General features: G+C 40.5%; 1 protein-coding gene across 3 annotated transcripts in view; it reads left to right on the top strand.

The window, feature by feature from the left end:
- Positions 1-16,703, top strand: part of akap9 (A kinase (PRKA) anchor protein 9) — a 69,346-nt gene that overhangs the window by 39,052 nt on the left and 13,591 nt on the right. For all 3 annotated transcript variants that reach the window (XM_073482917.1, XM_073482918.1, XM_073482916.1), the window contains 8 exons: positions 4,032-4,194; positions 7,232-7,326; positions 7,725-7,842; positions 8,776-8,814; positions 9,690-9,922; positions 11,056-11,175; positions 15,237-15,413; positions 15,921-16,025. In XM_073482917.1, coding sequence (XP_073339018.1) covers positions 4,032-4,194; positions 7,232-7,326; positions 7,725-7,842; positions 8,776-8,814; positions 9,690-9,922; positions 11,056-11,175; positions 15,237-15,413; positions 15,921-16,025 — 1,050 coding nt within the window. The remainder of the gene's footprint in view (positions 1-4,031; positions 4,195-7,231; positions 7,327-7,724; positions 7,843-8,775; positions 8,815-9,689; positions 9,923-11,055; positions 11,176-15,236; positions 15,414-15,920; positions 16,026-16,703) is intronic.

Raw genomic sequence — 16,703 nt, 5'->3', positions numbered from 1 at the left:
TTAGCTTTTCCAAAAAATGAAAGGATGTTCTGCTGCCTTTTCATGTTTACCAGAAGTCTACCAACATCTTTAAGGCAAAACATTTTCATGCATGTTACTCAAAGCTTGAGTTGATGTTGATGATCAATCAAAATACAAGAAATAAACACTGAAATTGAGAAGAAAATGACTTAATGCTACTTAAGTTATCTTGCTGCATGGACAGATAATTTAACTCATGTCCATGCAGCAAGATAATTAAACCCAACATGAAATCTTGAAATAAGTCTATTCAGTCTCGTAATAAGAAGGCTCCGATTATTGTCCAAAGGTTCAAAATAAGTGGAAAATGCTGTTTTGGATTAAATTAAATGAGACCCACTCTATTTGTTTTACAAGCAGATTACTTGTTACACAGTTTACATCTCATCCAAGTACACACATTTAACAGCACAATAAACGTGTAATCAACAAACCCTCTAATGGTTCGTTCAATGATTTTCCTGCTCCTATTGATCTGATCTACATTAATCTTGTCTGTGCTCGGTGCTGGATCATCATGTCTTGCCTGTGAATCGGTCGTCGTGAACGGAGATTGATGTAACGAGCCGGTCAGGAATGTTAAGTGTCTTTGTTGTGCTGCTGCTGTAAATAATTTGCCTGTGGAAGGTGTTTGCTCACTCATTGCTCACTCCCATTATGAGCCGGTGAGACGTGGAAATTGTTCGTGTGCAGTCAGTATGACAGTAGGTGGGACCAAGAGGCAGCACGTCAGGACGCCTTAATTGTTTTTTTCTGCTGTTACATAGGGAGGGAAGCCAGTTTGACAACTTTTTGCTGGAAGGGCGGGTGTTGTCTGTGGGTTATTTGTGCGTGTGGTGATCTATTTGCAAGCCTACCTGTCCCAGTGGCTCTAAAGATCGGAGCCACACCTGCTCTCCTCCCACTTTTGCTGAACAGTATCCTGCTGTGAGCGATCAGTGTAGGAAGTGGAAGAAGATCCATGCCTCTGCCCTGGAAGTCTGGGATTTAATCTTATTTTTGCGTAGACAGAGTTAAAGTGAGCGTATCAGTGACAGTAGCCTGCGTAGGGTGAGTAGACCTCATCTGACAGGAGAGAGCACCGGCTACAGTGAGTAACATTGTGGTGCGATCATGCGAGCATGCGTGGAGAGGGAATGACAGCAGTCCAAGAAGGAAGTAAAAAGGAAAGAGCGAAACATCTAAGCGCTGTCATTTAACCCTCGCCTGTCTGCCGCTTGGACTAAACAATTAAAAGGGGCCCCTGGGAGGCTTCCCTGCGGGTCGGGGTTGCTACGGCCGCGTAGTATTGTTAATGAATCTCCAGAGAGAGAGAGAGCAGAGAGAGAGAGAGAGAGAGGAGAGCAAGCCCGAAGCTGACGTGGGGGTGTGAGCTTCACTGAGCGGCATGATATGGTTTTCCTGTGAGCAAAGCAGGTCAGAGAAAACAGAGAGAGACTGGGTTGATCTTCAAAGAGGACAAGAAGAGAAGAAATGCTTGCCATTGTGTTTACATACCTCCTGTGGACATGTTCAGGAATGCTGGACCAAGCTGTGACTTCAACCTGCTGCCGAGGATGACACTTTTTGGCGTGACTTTGACAGATGATTTTCTCTCATAATACTTACCTGGACTTGTTCTACCTCACTGGACAGAATGTGATTGAGATGACGTGAATGTCACCCTCCTCAGATCTTGTTTACTCTTCTTCTGTGTGCGGCAAACGCATAGAAACTGTTGCTTGGAGCCATCCACAACACTGCTTCATCCCCCACTGGACTTGACTCTCATTTCCTCAGCTCAGCCTGACGGATCATGGCAAATGGAAACCTGGTTTGATGCGTCAAGAAAAGCACCTCCAACATAACAAGTTCTCCCTTCATCATGGATTCCTACCGTTCGTACTGGAACTCCAGCATGCAGAGCACGGCCTGGGTGGAGGGGGCAGACCAGGATGTGTACGAGGTTGAATCTCGGGTACCCCTTCCCCGACCTTTCCCAATTTGCGGCACCTTGACCGAGAAAAACGCTGTGGTGGTGCAGACACAAATATCGCATATCAATCACAGGACTAATGGTCACCTTCTTAAGGTTATCTCCAAAATCTCCCTGCCCACTCCTCCATATACAGTAAGTTTACACCTGGTTGACTCACTGTGTCTGACAGTCTTTAAATTATACAGAATGATTGGGTCTGTACATTGCCTGGAGAGAACTGTGCTGATTAATATTGTATAAGTACATTTTCACAGCCTGTTTTAAGTAGTTCAGGTCTGTACATGCAGATGTACTCCAAGTCAAACTTCATTCCATGTTCAACCACAGGCGCTCTAGAGTATCTGCGCTTTTTTTTTTTGAAACAGTAGGTGAAAGATTATATGATTGGCAGAGTCACGTTACCACTTCCTGACTCCCATCATTTTACAATAAGACCTTTGCTCAGGGAGATATGGAAATACGTGGGAAGTAACTGTGAGATGATTGTGAGCGTGCTGAACAGTTATTGCATAATGATTAATTCATACTTGTGCCACAAAGATATAATGCCTTCTGTCACCTGACCAGGAATGCAGATGTGATATTATTAAAATTATCCGTCTGCACGTAACCTCATTTTATTATTGATTTGTGTACAAGTTTCCCTTTTAATGTAATTCCAATGCACTTAGGTTGAAGTCTGTCTTTTGCATATTATGCACAGAGATTATGAACTGTGCTGTCAAACTGTCTTCAATAGGAGTACAGTCATAAAAGTGACAACTGAAGCCTTTTCTAAGTATGTAGAAAATAACTTAAAAGATTTGCAGCTAGAAAGCCAATCGATAAATCAATTACTGTTATTACATATTTTAAGTAAATCGTGCAGGTATTAAACAAATAAACCTCCTATATTCACCTGACAAAATGGGCTGTAAGACTTGTTTGCAATCAATATTTAGTCATTAAAAAGGATATAATCAGATGGACATTGAAAGTAGTGAACTGTGGTCCACTGTAATGAATAACACAAGACTAAACTTTGTATATGCAGAAAACAAGATCTTTGATAACTAATTTTGTGAAATTGTATTTAGAACTCGCTCTTTATCATTAATTTGAACAACAGGAATGTATTGTGCAATAATATGATCACTTGTCAATATACGATTTAGCTTAAGTGATACTTTTTCCTGTATAAAATGGTATATTTAATGGTATACAATATTGTACAAATATGTTATTTTTTAGTGTTTTATTTTGGTGTGTAAAAAAAAAGAAAAGAAACAAAACACCATCACACCATACTAAATAAAACAAGAACATAAAACAGGGAGGGAAATAAAGTAAGAGGGATGTTCAAGGTGCTTTCTTAAATGCACTAAGAATCAGATGTGATCCAGAAAGGTAAGCGTAATTACATAGGAGATGACAGGTTGGCATCTTTTTTGTAGAAAGAAGCAATTGAACCTCTCAGGGAACTTTTCTATGAAGCGATTAATTAAATGATGGCTCAGCTCCATTTCCAAACATGCAAAAACAAAAGAAACGTTCCTTTCACCTGCTTCCATTTCATGTGATGGTTCACAGTGGATAGTGCAGCTGTATACCTCAATACCACTCCTGACATTTGGCATCATAACTGGCTCCTTTTACATGATAAACTAAGATAATTCCCCCCCCCAACATTTAAAGAGGTGATCCACTGATTTAGAAATATTCTAAAAGATTGGCCAATAAATGAATGCAGCCAAGGCTGAGATATCTTAACTTTCATTTCTTAATGTTTGAAACAAAAATACTGGATCTGGGAACTTCCTATTATGCAGCTTCATAGCATCTTTTTTCAAACCCCACATTTCCATCAGCTTTCTGTTAAAAATCTCAAGTCTCAAGCCCAAGCCAAGATAACCCTGACGACATGAGTAGTTCTCCTCATAAAAAGTAAACTGATCTTCATTGATCGAGTGCCTCTTTTTACTGTCTTTACTGTCTCTTCCTTCTGAACTCTTCTGCCTGTGTGTTACGACCTCTTTCCTTTTTCCCCCCTCAGCTTGAACATGCCCGGATGACCCAGACTGAGCTGATGCGGGAGTCCTTCCGCCACAACCAGGAGATGAACGAGCTGCTGCAGAAGCAGGAGGAGCTGCAGGAGAGGTTGTCGGAGGAGGCCCGGGCACGCGAGCAGCTGGCTCTGGAGCTCCACCGGGCTGAGGGTGAGTTCTTCTGGATAGCCTGTTATTTAACACGAAAAAACTGTTTGTATTGATTGAATTTGAGGAATCAGGACACATGCCTTAGTATGATTCAAATGTAGGTTAGTTTGTACTTTAATTATGGTGTGACAATGTGTGTCTGTATGTCAGAGTGATTACAGAAAACACAGGGCATACGGCACTGAAGTGAAAATACATGTGTGCATGTGTCTGGGGGGAGGGGGGTGTTACAGGGAGTGATGGGATCAGCTGTTAGAAAGGGAGAGTTAAGGAGAGTGAGGACATCTGTGGTGAGAAATCGACAAATGGTAATTCCTGTTTGTCAGCCTGTCTCTGCTTTGTGTTGACAGCTAAATTATGTTGACAGCTAAAATTATGAGTATTTGAGTATCTGGAGTTAAAGGTATTTGTAAGAGAACTAATTAAGATCTATTAAACTCAATTCATCAGTGAGTCAGTGAGCAGTTTTTGACAACAGTTTCAGTGCTGTGTCAGATCTTGTTGTGGGTGCAGTTTACTCTTTGTCCCAGCCATGTCAGAGACAGCTGGTCCTCGAGGGTCAACTGTTGCAACCACATCCTCTCTCACACACCAAACTCAGTCGACTGAGCTGATTCTAGTTCACAAATTGGCAAATGTACAGTACAGTCTTGTCTTTGTGTCTGGCTTTGTGTACGCACTGAGCAATGGTGAGTTTATAGCTTTTTCTAATCTTTTATTATCTTTCACTTCGATAGTATCCTGTTATAATGTTTGTTTTTCGTATTCATTCCTGTGCTGAGGAATAGCAAATATTTGCTGTCATAAAATGCTTTATAGTTTTAAAGGACAAATATAAAAGAGGGAGATCATGTGGCAAGCTGTAGAAAATAAAAAGAGCAATATTGTAGAGGACAGGGCTGCAATTAACAATTAATTTCATTATTGATTAATCTGCTAATTTGTTTTCTTGATTAATCATTCACTTTGTAAAAACATTGTCACAAAAAGGGCATGCACAGCTTCTCAGAGCCCACAATGAAGTTTTTTATTAGCTTGTTTTTGCCAAAACAGTCTGAATGAAAAAGATTTTTTTTTTCCAAATAAAGGCAATTAAAATTTCAGTTTTCAGAGATTAGTACATGAATTCCATCAACACAGTGTTTTTATGAAGACTACACAACTACTCCCTAGCGCATAACACATCTGAACTCTCAAAATTAGTTTTTGGACCCAGCCTTTTATTCTGTCTGCACCGCAGGAGCTGTGAACAAGCGTAGATGTTAGAACTAATTTGGTTCTAACTTCAAAGAACAGTCAACACAAAACACAAACAACAGCTTTTCATGAAAAGGATGGCAGAAAACACAGATTTAACGGTGGTTGGCAAGTAGATTCATGGTGCATTATCACCACATCCTAGACAGAAGAGTGGAGCAGTACAGCAGTGACCTTAGTTTGTTGTTGTATGTCGCCCAAAAGTTACGTTGTCATAACTTCAGGGAGTTCCTATTGCAATGCAAATGCCATCAGGGAAAAAAAAGCCCTTAAAAGTGTTTAGTTCCTCTCAGGGAGTCCCTAGATCCGTTTAGTCCGAAAACGCCTTCACTACTGCCAGACCTTGTTTTTAATGTTCAATACCTATTTACTACTTTATCTTAGTTTTTGTTCATTTCTAACCTATTTATTGTATTTTAAAGCATTGAGTGCAGAAGCTGCATGCTTAAATTCATTGCACTTAAACAATGACAATAAAGATATTTTGTAATTCTAATCAAATCCTCACATTTTAGAAGGTAAAACTAGAGGTTTTTCTTTAGATTTTTGTTTGAAAAGTGACCGAAACAATTAGTCACTTATTATAATACTGCCAAAATTAGTTTTCTTTCAAACGACTTACTGGTTAATAGACTGATTGTTGCAGTTCTAAAAGCAAATACTCCAAACTGTCAGCCTGTCATTTGATGTAAATGAGTCACAGAACAGCTGTGTCTTTGTGGCATGCTTTCTTCATTAACTTTTAAGGAGTGTTTAATTCCTGCTAATACAATGTCTCGTGTGCATTTTCTTGTTCAAAAGCCACAGAAGTGACAGACAGATAATTCTCTTCCCATTGTGTAAATGATGCATGCAGGTAAAAGCTCAGGGTGCGGCCTTTTCAAACTGGTTTTGAATTAACACAGTAGACTGGCTGAACCTGGAGGACAGATCTTTTTCACTGATTGATGTATTACGTGTCAATGAAAACATTAAACAGGATGAAAAGTCTGCCTTTGTTCCTTTCCAAGAGAGCTCTGTGTAGTTAGTGGGCAGTGTTTTTCTAGCCAATGATCATGTGCATCTGATAACTGTGTGTCGTGTTGGATCCCTCCTTAGGCAAAGTGTACACACAGCTTAGGTTACTGCTTAGGCGTCTATAATAATAGTTATCTCCTGACAGGACAGGTGACATTTACCTTCTGCCTCTCTTATGTAACAAACATGAGCTACAAACAAGAACCAGGTCACAAGATGTATTAATTTGACCTCAGAACTGGTCTTATTCCAGCTACAATCAATGAATTAATGGTTTCTCACCAGTCTGTTGGTGTTTGCATTCCTCCTCTCCTGTAACTACGAACTTAATACCCTCCGTGTGCTTCATGCTTGCTGACCTGTGATGGAGCTGTACAGTAATGATGGAGCATTTCATTGTGTTTACAGCTCAGTTCTTGTACTTCACGTCAAGCAAAATGGGTCAGACATGCTCAATTGTGTCCGCTTCTGCATTTGTATGCGTCTTTGTGTGCCCCTGCGTGTATCTATATATGTTGTGTTCGCTTTCGTGTTGTCGGTAACCTTGGATATTGTATCCCGCCGTTAAATGCTCGCTCATCTGTAAGGCTGCCGCGTGTTTGCATGTGACTGAAGCTCGAATCAAGGCTCAAATTAATTCAATTTTAATTCTTCTGTTGACTGATTGCAAGAACAGGAGGGTAAGAAAAACACAAACACTAAGAGAAAATGTGTATTTCGGTGCTCTTGATAATTGTCCTTCTTTTGCTTTGTCCACATTCAGGTTTGATTGACGGCTACACGGGTGAACGGGCTGCACTGGAGGAGCAGTTGCGTCAGAAGGATGAGCTCCAGCTGAGCCTCGAGCAAGAGCTGCAGGTGAGGCATTCCAGCTGCAGAGAGGAGGGAAAATAATGACCTGCGACTTAATGACTTAATGTTTTAAGGCAGATTCCTGACTTTTGCCTCTGTTGCAGTTCAGTAGGGACTCATGTGTAAGTTACCTGAGGTAAAAACCTAAAAAATATGAGAAATTAGGTAGTTTTGATTCTCAAAAGTGTCATATTCATATATATATACATCCAGCCTATAGCGCTTAACAGATAAGTCTGGTAATATTCTGTGTTTTTCTCATTGTCAACAAATCACGTTTAAAAACCAAAACCAACAATAAGTATTGTCTATCAAAAGTCAAAATAAGGAACATTTAGAAAATCACCTTTTCTTTTAAGTGACAATATACTATATTTGTTACTGAGTGTCGTGTCTTCATGCAGGTGACAGGTAGCCGGCTGCACGAGTTGGAGCAGGAGAGGCTTCAGATGCAGGAGGAGCGGGAGCTGCTGTCACGGCAACAAGACGCCATGAAGGAAAACGCCGGGCCACGCGAACTTCGTACGTATCCCAGAATTCCCTCACCAGAGAAGGAAATGAATATACATAGGTTTTTAAAAGCCTCCTTACAGGAAGTTATCGTCCTTACTGTTAAAAGGAACATTTTAGGAAATTGATTTACTCTGCATTTACTGAGTATTAAGTAATCTTTTATCAAGTTTGTTTGGCATGGTTGTGTTTGAAGAAGGTCACTCACCTAAATTGAAACATAAATTGCTCCTTGAATTACACAGCACAGGTAGATTTGGTGTGAATTATTAACCCAGAGTCTGTCATACAGCAGTTGTTACATCGATATTATACAACATCTAGATCTGCCTTATACTGGTTTCCGCGAAAGGGTTACAGCTCTGATTCAAAGGTGCAGAGGCCTCATATTGATTTCTTTTGTAGTTCTTGTGTTCCTGTGTTTGTGTCTGTGTTTTGAAAATGACATAAAAAAATGTATGAGCCATCATTCGGCTGCAGGAATTGAGACCAAGGGCTAAAAAAGTCAATAAAATGTTTATTTTTAGAATGTTTTTCAGTGTAACAACAATGGGGCAACTCTTTATCTATATTTCTTAAATATTTGCTACCAGTACTTGTGCCACGAGTGTTAGACTTAAAGGTATTTGCCAAGAAGTGCTCCAGAAACATGATTACTATATCTGCTAATGCTGCATTATAACCCCTGTATTATCAAAAAGGTATCCCATGAGTACATTCTCTGGTAAAATGGTGAGTATTTTCTATCGAAGGGTACAAACCAAACGGAAACCTTTTCCTTTCACAGCATCCTTTCTGCAGCCTTAACTTACTTCTGTGAAACCGTCAGAAAAGCACTGCAGTTCTATCTCTTCACCCTTTTCTCTTCTTTTTCCAAGAGTTTTCCTGTTCACAACAAAAAAACAAGAGCATGTTACATTCCTGTGCTTTCTTATTCTCCTGTAGGCCTAGTTGAAGCTGCAATGGTTGCAGCACCTGAAGCAGGTGTGTCCACTTTGAGCATGGCTCATATCTACTGTATGTTCTAATAATTGTTTACTGTAGCTGAGTGACAGTGTATCTCTCTAACCCCAGTCCAGCAACTCACCAACTAAGCTTGGAGCTTGCTTGCACAAACTCACTCAGTTCAATCACTAACCTTTTGCTTCAGCTTTTCATTTTTGACTGATTTTTCTGTCCTGGTTCGTCATTTTTTAATGTCTTGGAGTCAGTGTTTAGCATGGTGAAATGAAAGTTATCTTCAGACACTTATATGTTATCATTATTTCCTAATTGTCAATCATCTACACTCTGAATCGAAGCATCTTTTTTTGAATTATTCTTGCTACGTTGCTTACAGCTTTTCTTTGAGTGAGCGAGATGATTGGCTGTTCAGGAACTCCCTCTCTCCCTTGCCTGTAAATGCTTATTGGGCATGGATATTGCACTGTCTGGGCTGTCCACATGTTTGTTCTGTCATTTTGCACTCTCTCACCTTGTTACTTTTGCACTAATCCTGCGGGGTTTGATCCTGGGTGAACCGGAGTGGGTTGTTCACTGGTGGCAGTGGAAGGGCAAAGAGGCATCATGATGGGGAATTGTGTTCGGTAACGGGGCTCTGTGTTGGGGATTCGACTGAGATGTCGGAAGAGTCTGAAGTTAGTCAGTTGAAGCTGTGAAAGTGTCCACAACATATAAAATTTCAACGCAAAATTCGCATTCAATCTGATCACACGGCTCACAGACTTCAGACTCTTCAGCTTCATCTCAGCATCCTGTTTGTCCCTGAAATCAAACCTGAACCAATAATTAACTTAACCACTTTTAGTTGACAGGAAGTGATTCCTAACCTCTCCTCGTCCCTCCGCTGTGTTCTTTAGACCTGCTGGAGGAGACGGAGAAGCTGATGAAAGAGAAGGTGGAGGTGCAGCGTCAGGCGGAGAAGGAGAACGCTGACCTCCTGAAGCAGGTGAAGCTGCTGGAGGCCGAGCTGGAGGAGCAGGTCAACAGGGTGATCGAGCTGGAGCACGCTCAGAGGACGGAGAGCGGAGACCTTCAACAGCAGGTCCAAGCTCTGGAGAAACAGCTGGAGAAGAACAGGAGGTTCCTCGATGTAAGTGACAAAGAAAATGACTTCTAACGTTGTCTAGCATGTTGTATAGATTGTATAATTCGAACAGATATACCAAAATATTGGGCAGCCTTAAATCCTTAATGAAATTGCTGATACCAGTTCCATTCAGATGAAATGATGAGTTGATCTTTTCATCAAGTGTTCGAGTCATTTTTAGGCCAAAATGCCAAAAATGATGTGATAACAGCTCTTAAATACGAATACTCAAGTTAAGATTATCCTTTATCGATATACTAATGATTACAGATAGAGAAAGTAAAAAATAAGTAATTAGAGACTTATAAATATAAGTAAAAATAGAAAGTATAAAAGAGCGTATATGTAAGTGTGAACAGAACAATATGATATGATTAAGTGAGAAACTTGCTGCTTTTTATTTGAATATCTTTGGGTTTCAGAATGTTCATCAAACATAGGAAACTTTATTTACATTTTCAGTATTTTACAGACCAAACTATTGATGCAGATAATGGATAATGAGTTAATTGCAGGCCTGGTGTTCAATATTTTTTTCCTGTATAAAAGCTAATGTAATGATTTCATAATTTGTTGGCGCCGGTGGTTCTACGCGGTATTTGGCTCGTGTTCTAATGAGTTGTGTTCCCATCGTCATAATTGGGCCACTTGGCCGGGAGGTGGCATGCAACCAGATCTACTAGATGTGGTTTGAGGGCAGATTCACTCCACTCTGCTCTGTTGATGTGCTCATGTCATATTTATGCCTGATTAACATTTGTCAGCATGTAATTAAATTATTTTGCAGATGGTTTCCATTTTGACAGTCAATCATGCAACATGTCTGTTTAGTTTATGATTATTTACCAAGGCATTAAAAACTCCATAACTGAATTAATGTGATCCTGTAAATATTTTTTGAGATCATTTAAGTCTGACATTTTAATGGAAGAAAATAATTGTTCTTACATAAGTGGAGACTGTCAGCCTGTGTTGTAAACAAATGGACTCATTGTGCAGCATTCAAGGACAATTGAATTTAAGATGTCTTTTCCCTTAAGACAAGCCTGTCAAAAAATGAAATCTCATTTGATATTTTTATATTGCTTTATTCATGTGTCTGTCTCTCTTCGTCCTGTCTTTATCTTGGCCTCCAGGAACAAGCTGTGGACCGAGAACACGAGAGAGATTTCTTCCAGCAGGAGATCCAGAAACTGGAGCAACAGCTGAAGTACCCACAGAAGCCGCAGACTGGCTCTGAGCAAAGAAACCAAGAGGTAACAGGAGAAAACTCAGCGCTCTGCCAGAAGACCTGGCGTTCATTGAGATGTTTATTTTCTGAACATAACACTGCTGTGGTTACAAACACTGAGCTGAGAGTCGCACAGCAGAACAATAGAGCTTGGTAGAGTTACTTGTGTTGCCTGGAAAATGATACCAAATAGTGGGAGTGTTACGCAGAAAGAGAGTGGGATTAATGTTTGTCCTTTTGACCCTCTGGAAGTTTTATTTGCATGATCACCAAATACACAATACAGTGGGAGTGAGGTCTCCACAAGATTGACTAATATTAATCGCAGCTCTTGTGCAGCATCATGATTGGTTTGAGTTGCTCAGAGAAAGGTGTCGATTGTAGTGACGAACCCGCTGAGAATTATTGCCCCCTGAGCTCTACAGCGTGTTTTAGTAATTCAGCTGATTGTTTTACTTTGACAGCCCACAACTTTACAGTTCTGATTCACTCTAACTGCTCTTATCTGCTTTGCTTCTAGCCTCTGTTCCAAACAGCAAACTGAGAAAGTTAGCAACTAGCTGATGGATGTAGTGGAGCATTTTAACAACTAATGAGCTAAATATTATTATTATATTATAAATAACCTTGTCCTACTGCCCCCAACTGCTGCTTTGATATTTGTGTTACAGACACATGACACGTCTGAGAGAACATAATCTTTATTGTTTATTGTTGTTTAAAGCTTATCGGATCCTGATACGGTTGTTTGTCTTCCCTGTAGTTTTTGATTTCAGCAGCTGAAAGCAGCTTCTCCTGAATTAATGACTGAATTTTGATGGTCACATTTGCCCAGTTTAATCTCATTATATGCAGAAAATATTCATCTTTCACGGTTATAGTGAAAAGTCTTAACCTGCCTTTTAAAGTGTCACCAAATAGCAGTATCAGTCTGTTCATTATTTCACCGTAAATGTTGTGGGAACACTTCATATTACACGTACACACATATTAACCATTAACTAACCGATTTACTAGTAGTTTGATACTTATTAATCCACACAGGTTCTACTAGTGAATATGTAATGAACAAGACTGAACGCTTGTAGTTTTGTGTTCTGTTACAAAAACGTACTTCCTATCAATGAGCAGTAATCAGGAGGTTATTGAGGGAAACTCTTAGTTATTGGTGTAGTAGTTTTAGAATATGGTCATGCAGAATAAGACATTAGAAAGTGCTTGATAATGACTAATAAATGCTGCTAATATGCATGCTATTAAGCAGCTAGTTAATGGTTCATATGTGTGCCCTCATATGATTGTCTGTGGTGTTTTTACCATTTGCATTCTCAAGGATTTCATCAACAACTGTCATTTTTCATCTAATCACCATCCAGCCTCCAGTTCACTCCCGGCAAGGAGAAATGTAATTGTGATCAACACTGTTTTCTTCCTATGCAGCACATTTGAAACGCTAATTGTGTCCTCAAACCAATCGATTGAATCTTTGCAAAACAGAAAGAAATTTGCTTTATAATAAAGTTTTTGTTTATAATAAAGACACTGAATAGTTAAAATAACTGGTTTATGGGCCCTCAGTGCATTTCACTTGCCCAAGCTGAAACCTCATTTGACAAGATAAGTCACTTATTCCGTCTGGGGAGATGAATTTAATGCTCAGTGGTATCATAATGTCCTTTTACTGTCTTTGTAACTGAAGTATCCTCAGTTGGCCTATGCTGACCAGAGTAGCATAGAGATCAGATTAACCAGTTTGTTGAATAACATCAATTTTGATCGATTTGATTCATGCTACATCCTTCCTGTTACATCATTAATTCCCCAGCCATATTACTTTCACTTTGATGCAGTACTGTTGAAAAACAAAAAGCTGAAGCATAATATTGATTACCTCATGATATGGTAGCATAATAATCATTAAATATGCTCTGTGTGCTTCTGCCTCCATCATCACTGCTCTGCCTGGTGGATAGATAAACCTTCGCAACTGGTTTCCACACATGGTGCTTAGGGGTGTTATGATTCGGCCCTGTGTTCACTACGTCATTGCGGGGGATCTCATTCCAGTCATGGACTCTTCCAGGTCTGAGCATGGACCCAACACGGACTGATTAGGGCCACGTCATGGAGGAACAGGAAGTTTTAAGAGGCTGTATACTGTAGTTTGCTTCAAGTTTATATCATGTAGTTTACACATCATTCTCCCTGAGCCTTACCCCCAAAGATAACCTACTATTTTCATGATTTCCAGAGACTCCTGACACATTTCTATCACTAAGTGCTTTTTCTTCCCCCCTCTTGCCCTTCAACTCTCCATCCTCTGATCCTTTATGCCTCCGCCTTCTCTCTCCTGTGGCTATTACAGGTGGATGGAGTAACCTTTAAGGTATTGCTTCTAGCTACATGTAGAATCAAGTCTTCCCCAGAGAGCGTTTTAGTGCATTTTAGTAATCCCGCCCAACCCTGTAGCAATAAATGGCCTGTCAGTCTCTCTCATCCTATATCCTGTTTGATCCCTCTTTGCTGTATGTCTTCGTATGGAAGCGACTCGACTTCAAAACTTTGTCCTTTTTCACTCTGCTCCTTCCTCTTGTCTCCTCCTTTAATGTCCCAGTGGAAAATCAACAGCAAAATCTGTGAGAGGAAAACTTTATGACATTTTCCTCCCACACGAGGATCATCTTTCAATCCAATTACACCAAACGTACTTTTTGCATACTTTGAAAGGCTTTTTTTATTTTTCTGTGAGGCAGTGCAGAGTACAGTCCTACGTCAGGATGAATCTGTGTAAGTAAAAAGTATGTTAACACAGTGTAGTTTGTAAAACTAACCTTATAGCGTTGTGTATTTGCCACATTAGCAACATTTTTGAGTCAAACAAAGCATGTGTCTAGAACTAAGAGATTTGATTAAAAAGAAAACTACAGTTGAGTATCTTAATTCCCATAGAGATGTTCCTAACCACTAATTTCTCTGTCATTTAAACAGAAGTTTTAACTTAACGCAACAGTTGACCAACAGATGGTTGTTTTTTTTATAAAGCAACATTTTGACACTTCAGTGCAAATTATGTCAATATGTAATTTAAGTGTGTGCATTAACATAATAATAATAACTAGCATGGCACTCAGTAGAGTGCATACCTCCGCCAAGGTCAAACAGTCCCCTTATATTCAATCAAGCCTAATCCAATATCAAATAAAACCAATTTAAATCTGCTAGATTTTGATTTTGATTTTGCATCAAATTGTACTCAGTTGCAGACATCAGCCACCTAAATGTGCCAGATTTTTTTCAGCAAGATCCATGTAGTATTCTCTGAGAAATTAATGAAAATGTTGAATATCTTGCAATGTTAAAGAAAGTGAGAAAAAAATGGGGTCCTGGGATGAGACCCATCCCCTATACAAGTTTTGAGGAAATCCGTTCGGTAGCAATAAGCAATAAGTTAAACCAACTTCCTGACAACAAATATAAATAGACCGTTCAGTGTTGAAGCACTCATGGAGTAAGTCCATCCTAGTCTCTAGTCACATAAATATTTAATGAAGGGCTGCTTGTGAGGGGGTGTATTTCATCTGCCTTACATTTTGTTATGAATATAAACTCAGTTTTCTGTGACATTAAAAGTCAGCCAGTCTTTCATGAATCAACATCATGTTCTTGTTTAATCAAGCAGAAGGAGCATTTGACCATCAAGATATAAAATGTATTGCCCGTTCTGAGATAATCCCAAACAAACCTCCCTCCTGTGACCTCCTCTTCCTCCACTTCATTGATCTGCTGATGTTTTCCCGTCTCACAGATGGATCAGTCACCTGCCAGCGGTCCTCCTGGTTAATGTACTGCTCTGTGGTTTGTGTCGCCCTGAATGAAATATCTCTCTCCCCTCTGTCCCTGCACCTCTTCTCACTCTCAGCCCCCTCCTTTCTCAGGTGGATCAGCTGACCTCCCAGCTAGCTGTACATGTACCAGCTATGCTGTAGCGAGTGGTGACTGGTAGCGAATCTCATTAAACGATCCCCCCTCTCTCTCTCTCTCTCTCGCTCTCTCTCTCCCGCTCTTCTCTCTCTCACTCACTACCAGGTGGAGCAGCTGACCTCCCAGCTGAAGGAGAAGGCGGATTGGTGCAGTGAGCTGCTGCTCAGCTCAGAGCAGCTGCGTCGTGAGTTGGGAGAGCGCGACGAAGAGATTGACAAGCTGGAGAGCCGCATCCGCGAGCTGGAGCAGGCCCTGCTGGCCAGCGCTGAGTCCCTGGAGAAGGTTAGGAAGGGGAGGGGGAGGAGGGGGGTGAAGGATGTCAGAGACGGCGAGGGAGAAAAAGCAGTTTAGAACAATAGCTGTGGAGCATGGCTGAGGGTGTGTGTGAGGGGATGTAGATGAGGTGACAGATAGAGGAGGAACTGGAGGAGGGTTGGGATGCACGGAGAGGGAGAACAATGTGTGGGTAGGTCTCCTTCAGCAGCCTCAGCAATCTGCTGTTAGTGATGATACTGAGCTATGGTTAGCAACTGTCAAGATTGCCCCCCAGTGTTCGTGGAGGGCTGTGGTGAGTGAACAAAAAGAGCAGTGGAGGAAATGCTTACATCAGAGTTCCAGTTGCAGGCGATTCATCATGATTAATCCGGACAATGTTCTTTTGTAGCTTGCATGAAAAATCTGTTTGAGCACAAGAGTTTACTCCGTCACGCCTTTCATGCGCATGTTGTAAATAATTGCTGTGCGAAATAGTTTCTTTCATGTGTGTGTGTGTTGTTGTGTTTGTCGCAGGTTGAACAAAAGAAGCAGCATGCATCCATCACAGAGGCACGACACTCCACACTGGAGTCTCAGTTACAGACAGAGAGAGAAGCTCTGGAGAGGAAAGAGAAGGAGGTACCGTGCTGCTCGCTCTAAGTTGTTTTTTTTAATGTGACAAAGATCAACTGGGAATGAAATGTTGTCCGATGTGGTTTGGAGTCAGTGTGCAGGCGCTGTGTCAGTGTTTGTCACTGTGCCTCAGTCCTGCTAGGGAAAACAATGACGACCCTGATTCCAAAAAAGTCGGGGTGCTGTGTAAAACACAAATAAATACAGAATGCAATCATTTACTACCAAAGGTTTATGAAGTGTGCCTAAGCCTGTGTACTAATATCCTTTAAACAATCATGTGTTTCACAAAGTGGTGAACCTCACTCCATCCTTGCCTGTGAACGACTACCAATAAGTCTGTTAGGCCCACACTTGGACACATGGATAATTCTCAAAACAAAACTTTTCCTCTGTGTTTTGACCTTTCGTTTCAGTGTTTACATCTGGACGGACAGAAACAGAGATTTTTGAAAACGATGACGCAGACACACACATTTATCGTTATTTGTGGCGTCATTGTCGAATGTGAACCTGGAGTATATGTTGTGATATTGTAGTATTTGAGTTTATGCTGTGACGGAGTATATGTTTTATCGTTTAACGTTATATTTAGAAAGATACAAATGGACGTTGATAATTCAGTGATGGAATAGAGACACAACAGCTGCTTACAATGTTTTGAGATGATCCTGTGGAGACCAG

Source organism: Pagrus major, chromosome 16, assembly GCF_040436345.1.
Source record: "Pagrus major chromosome 16, Pma_NU_1.0".
Lineage (NCBI taxonomy): Eukaryota > Metazoa > Chordata > Actinopteri > Spariformes > Sparidae > Pagrus > Pagrus major.
This window is presented reverse-complemented; position numbering and strand designations above follow the sequence as displayed.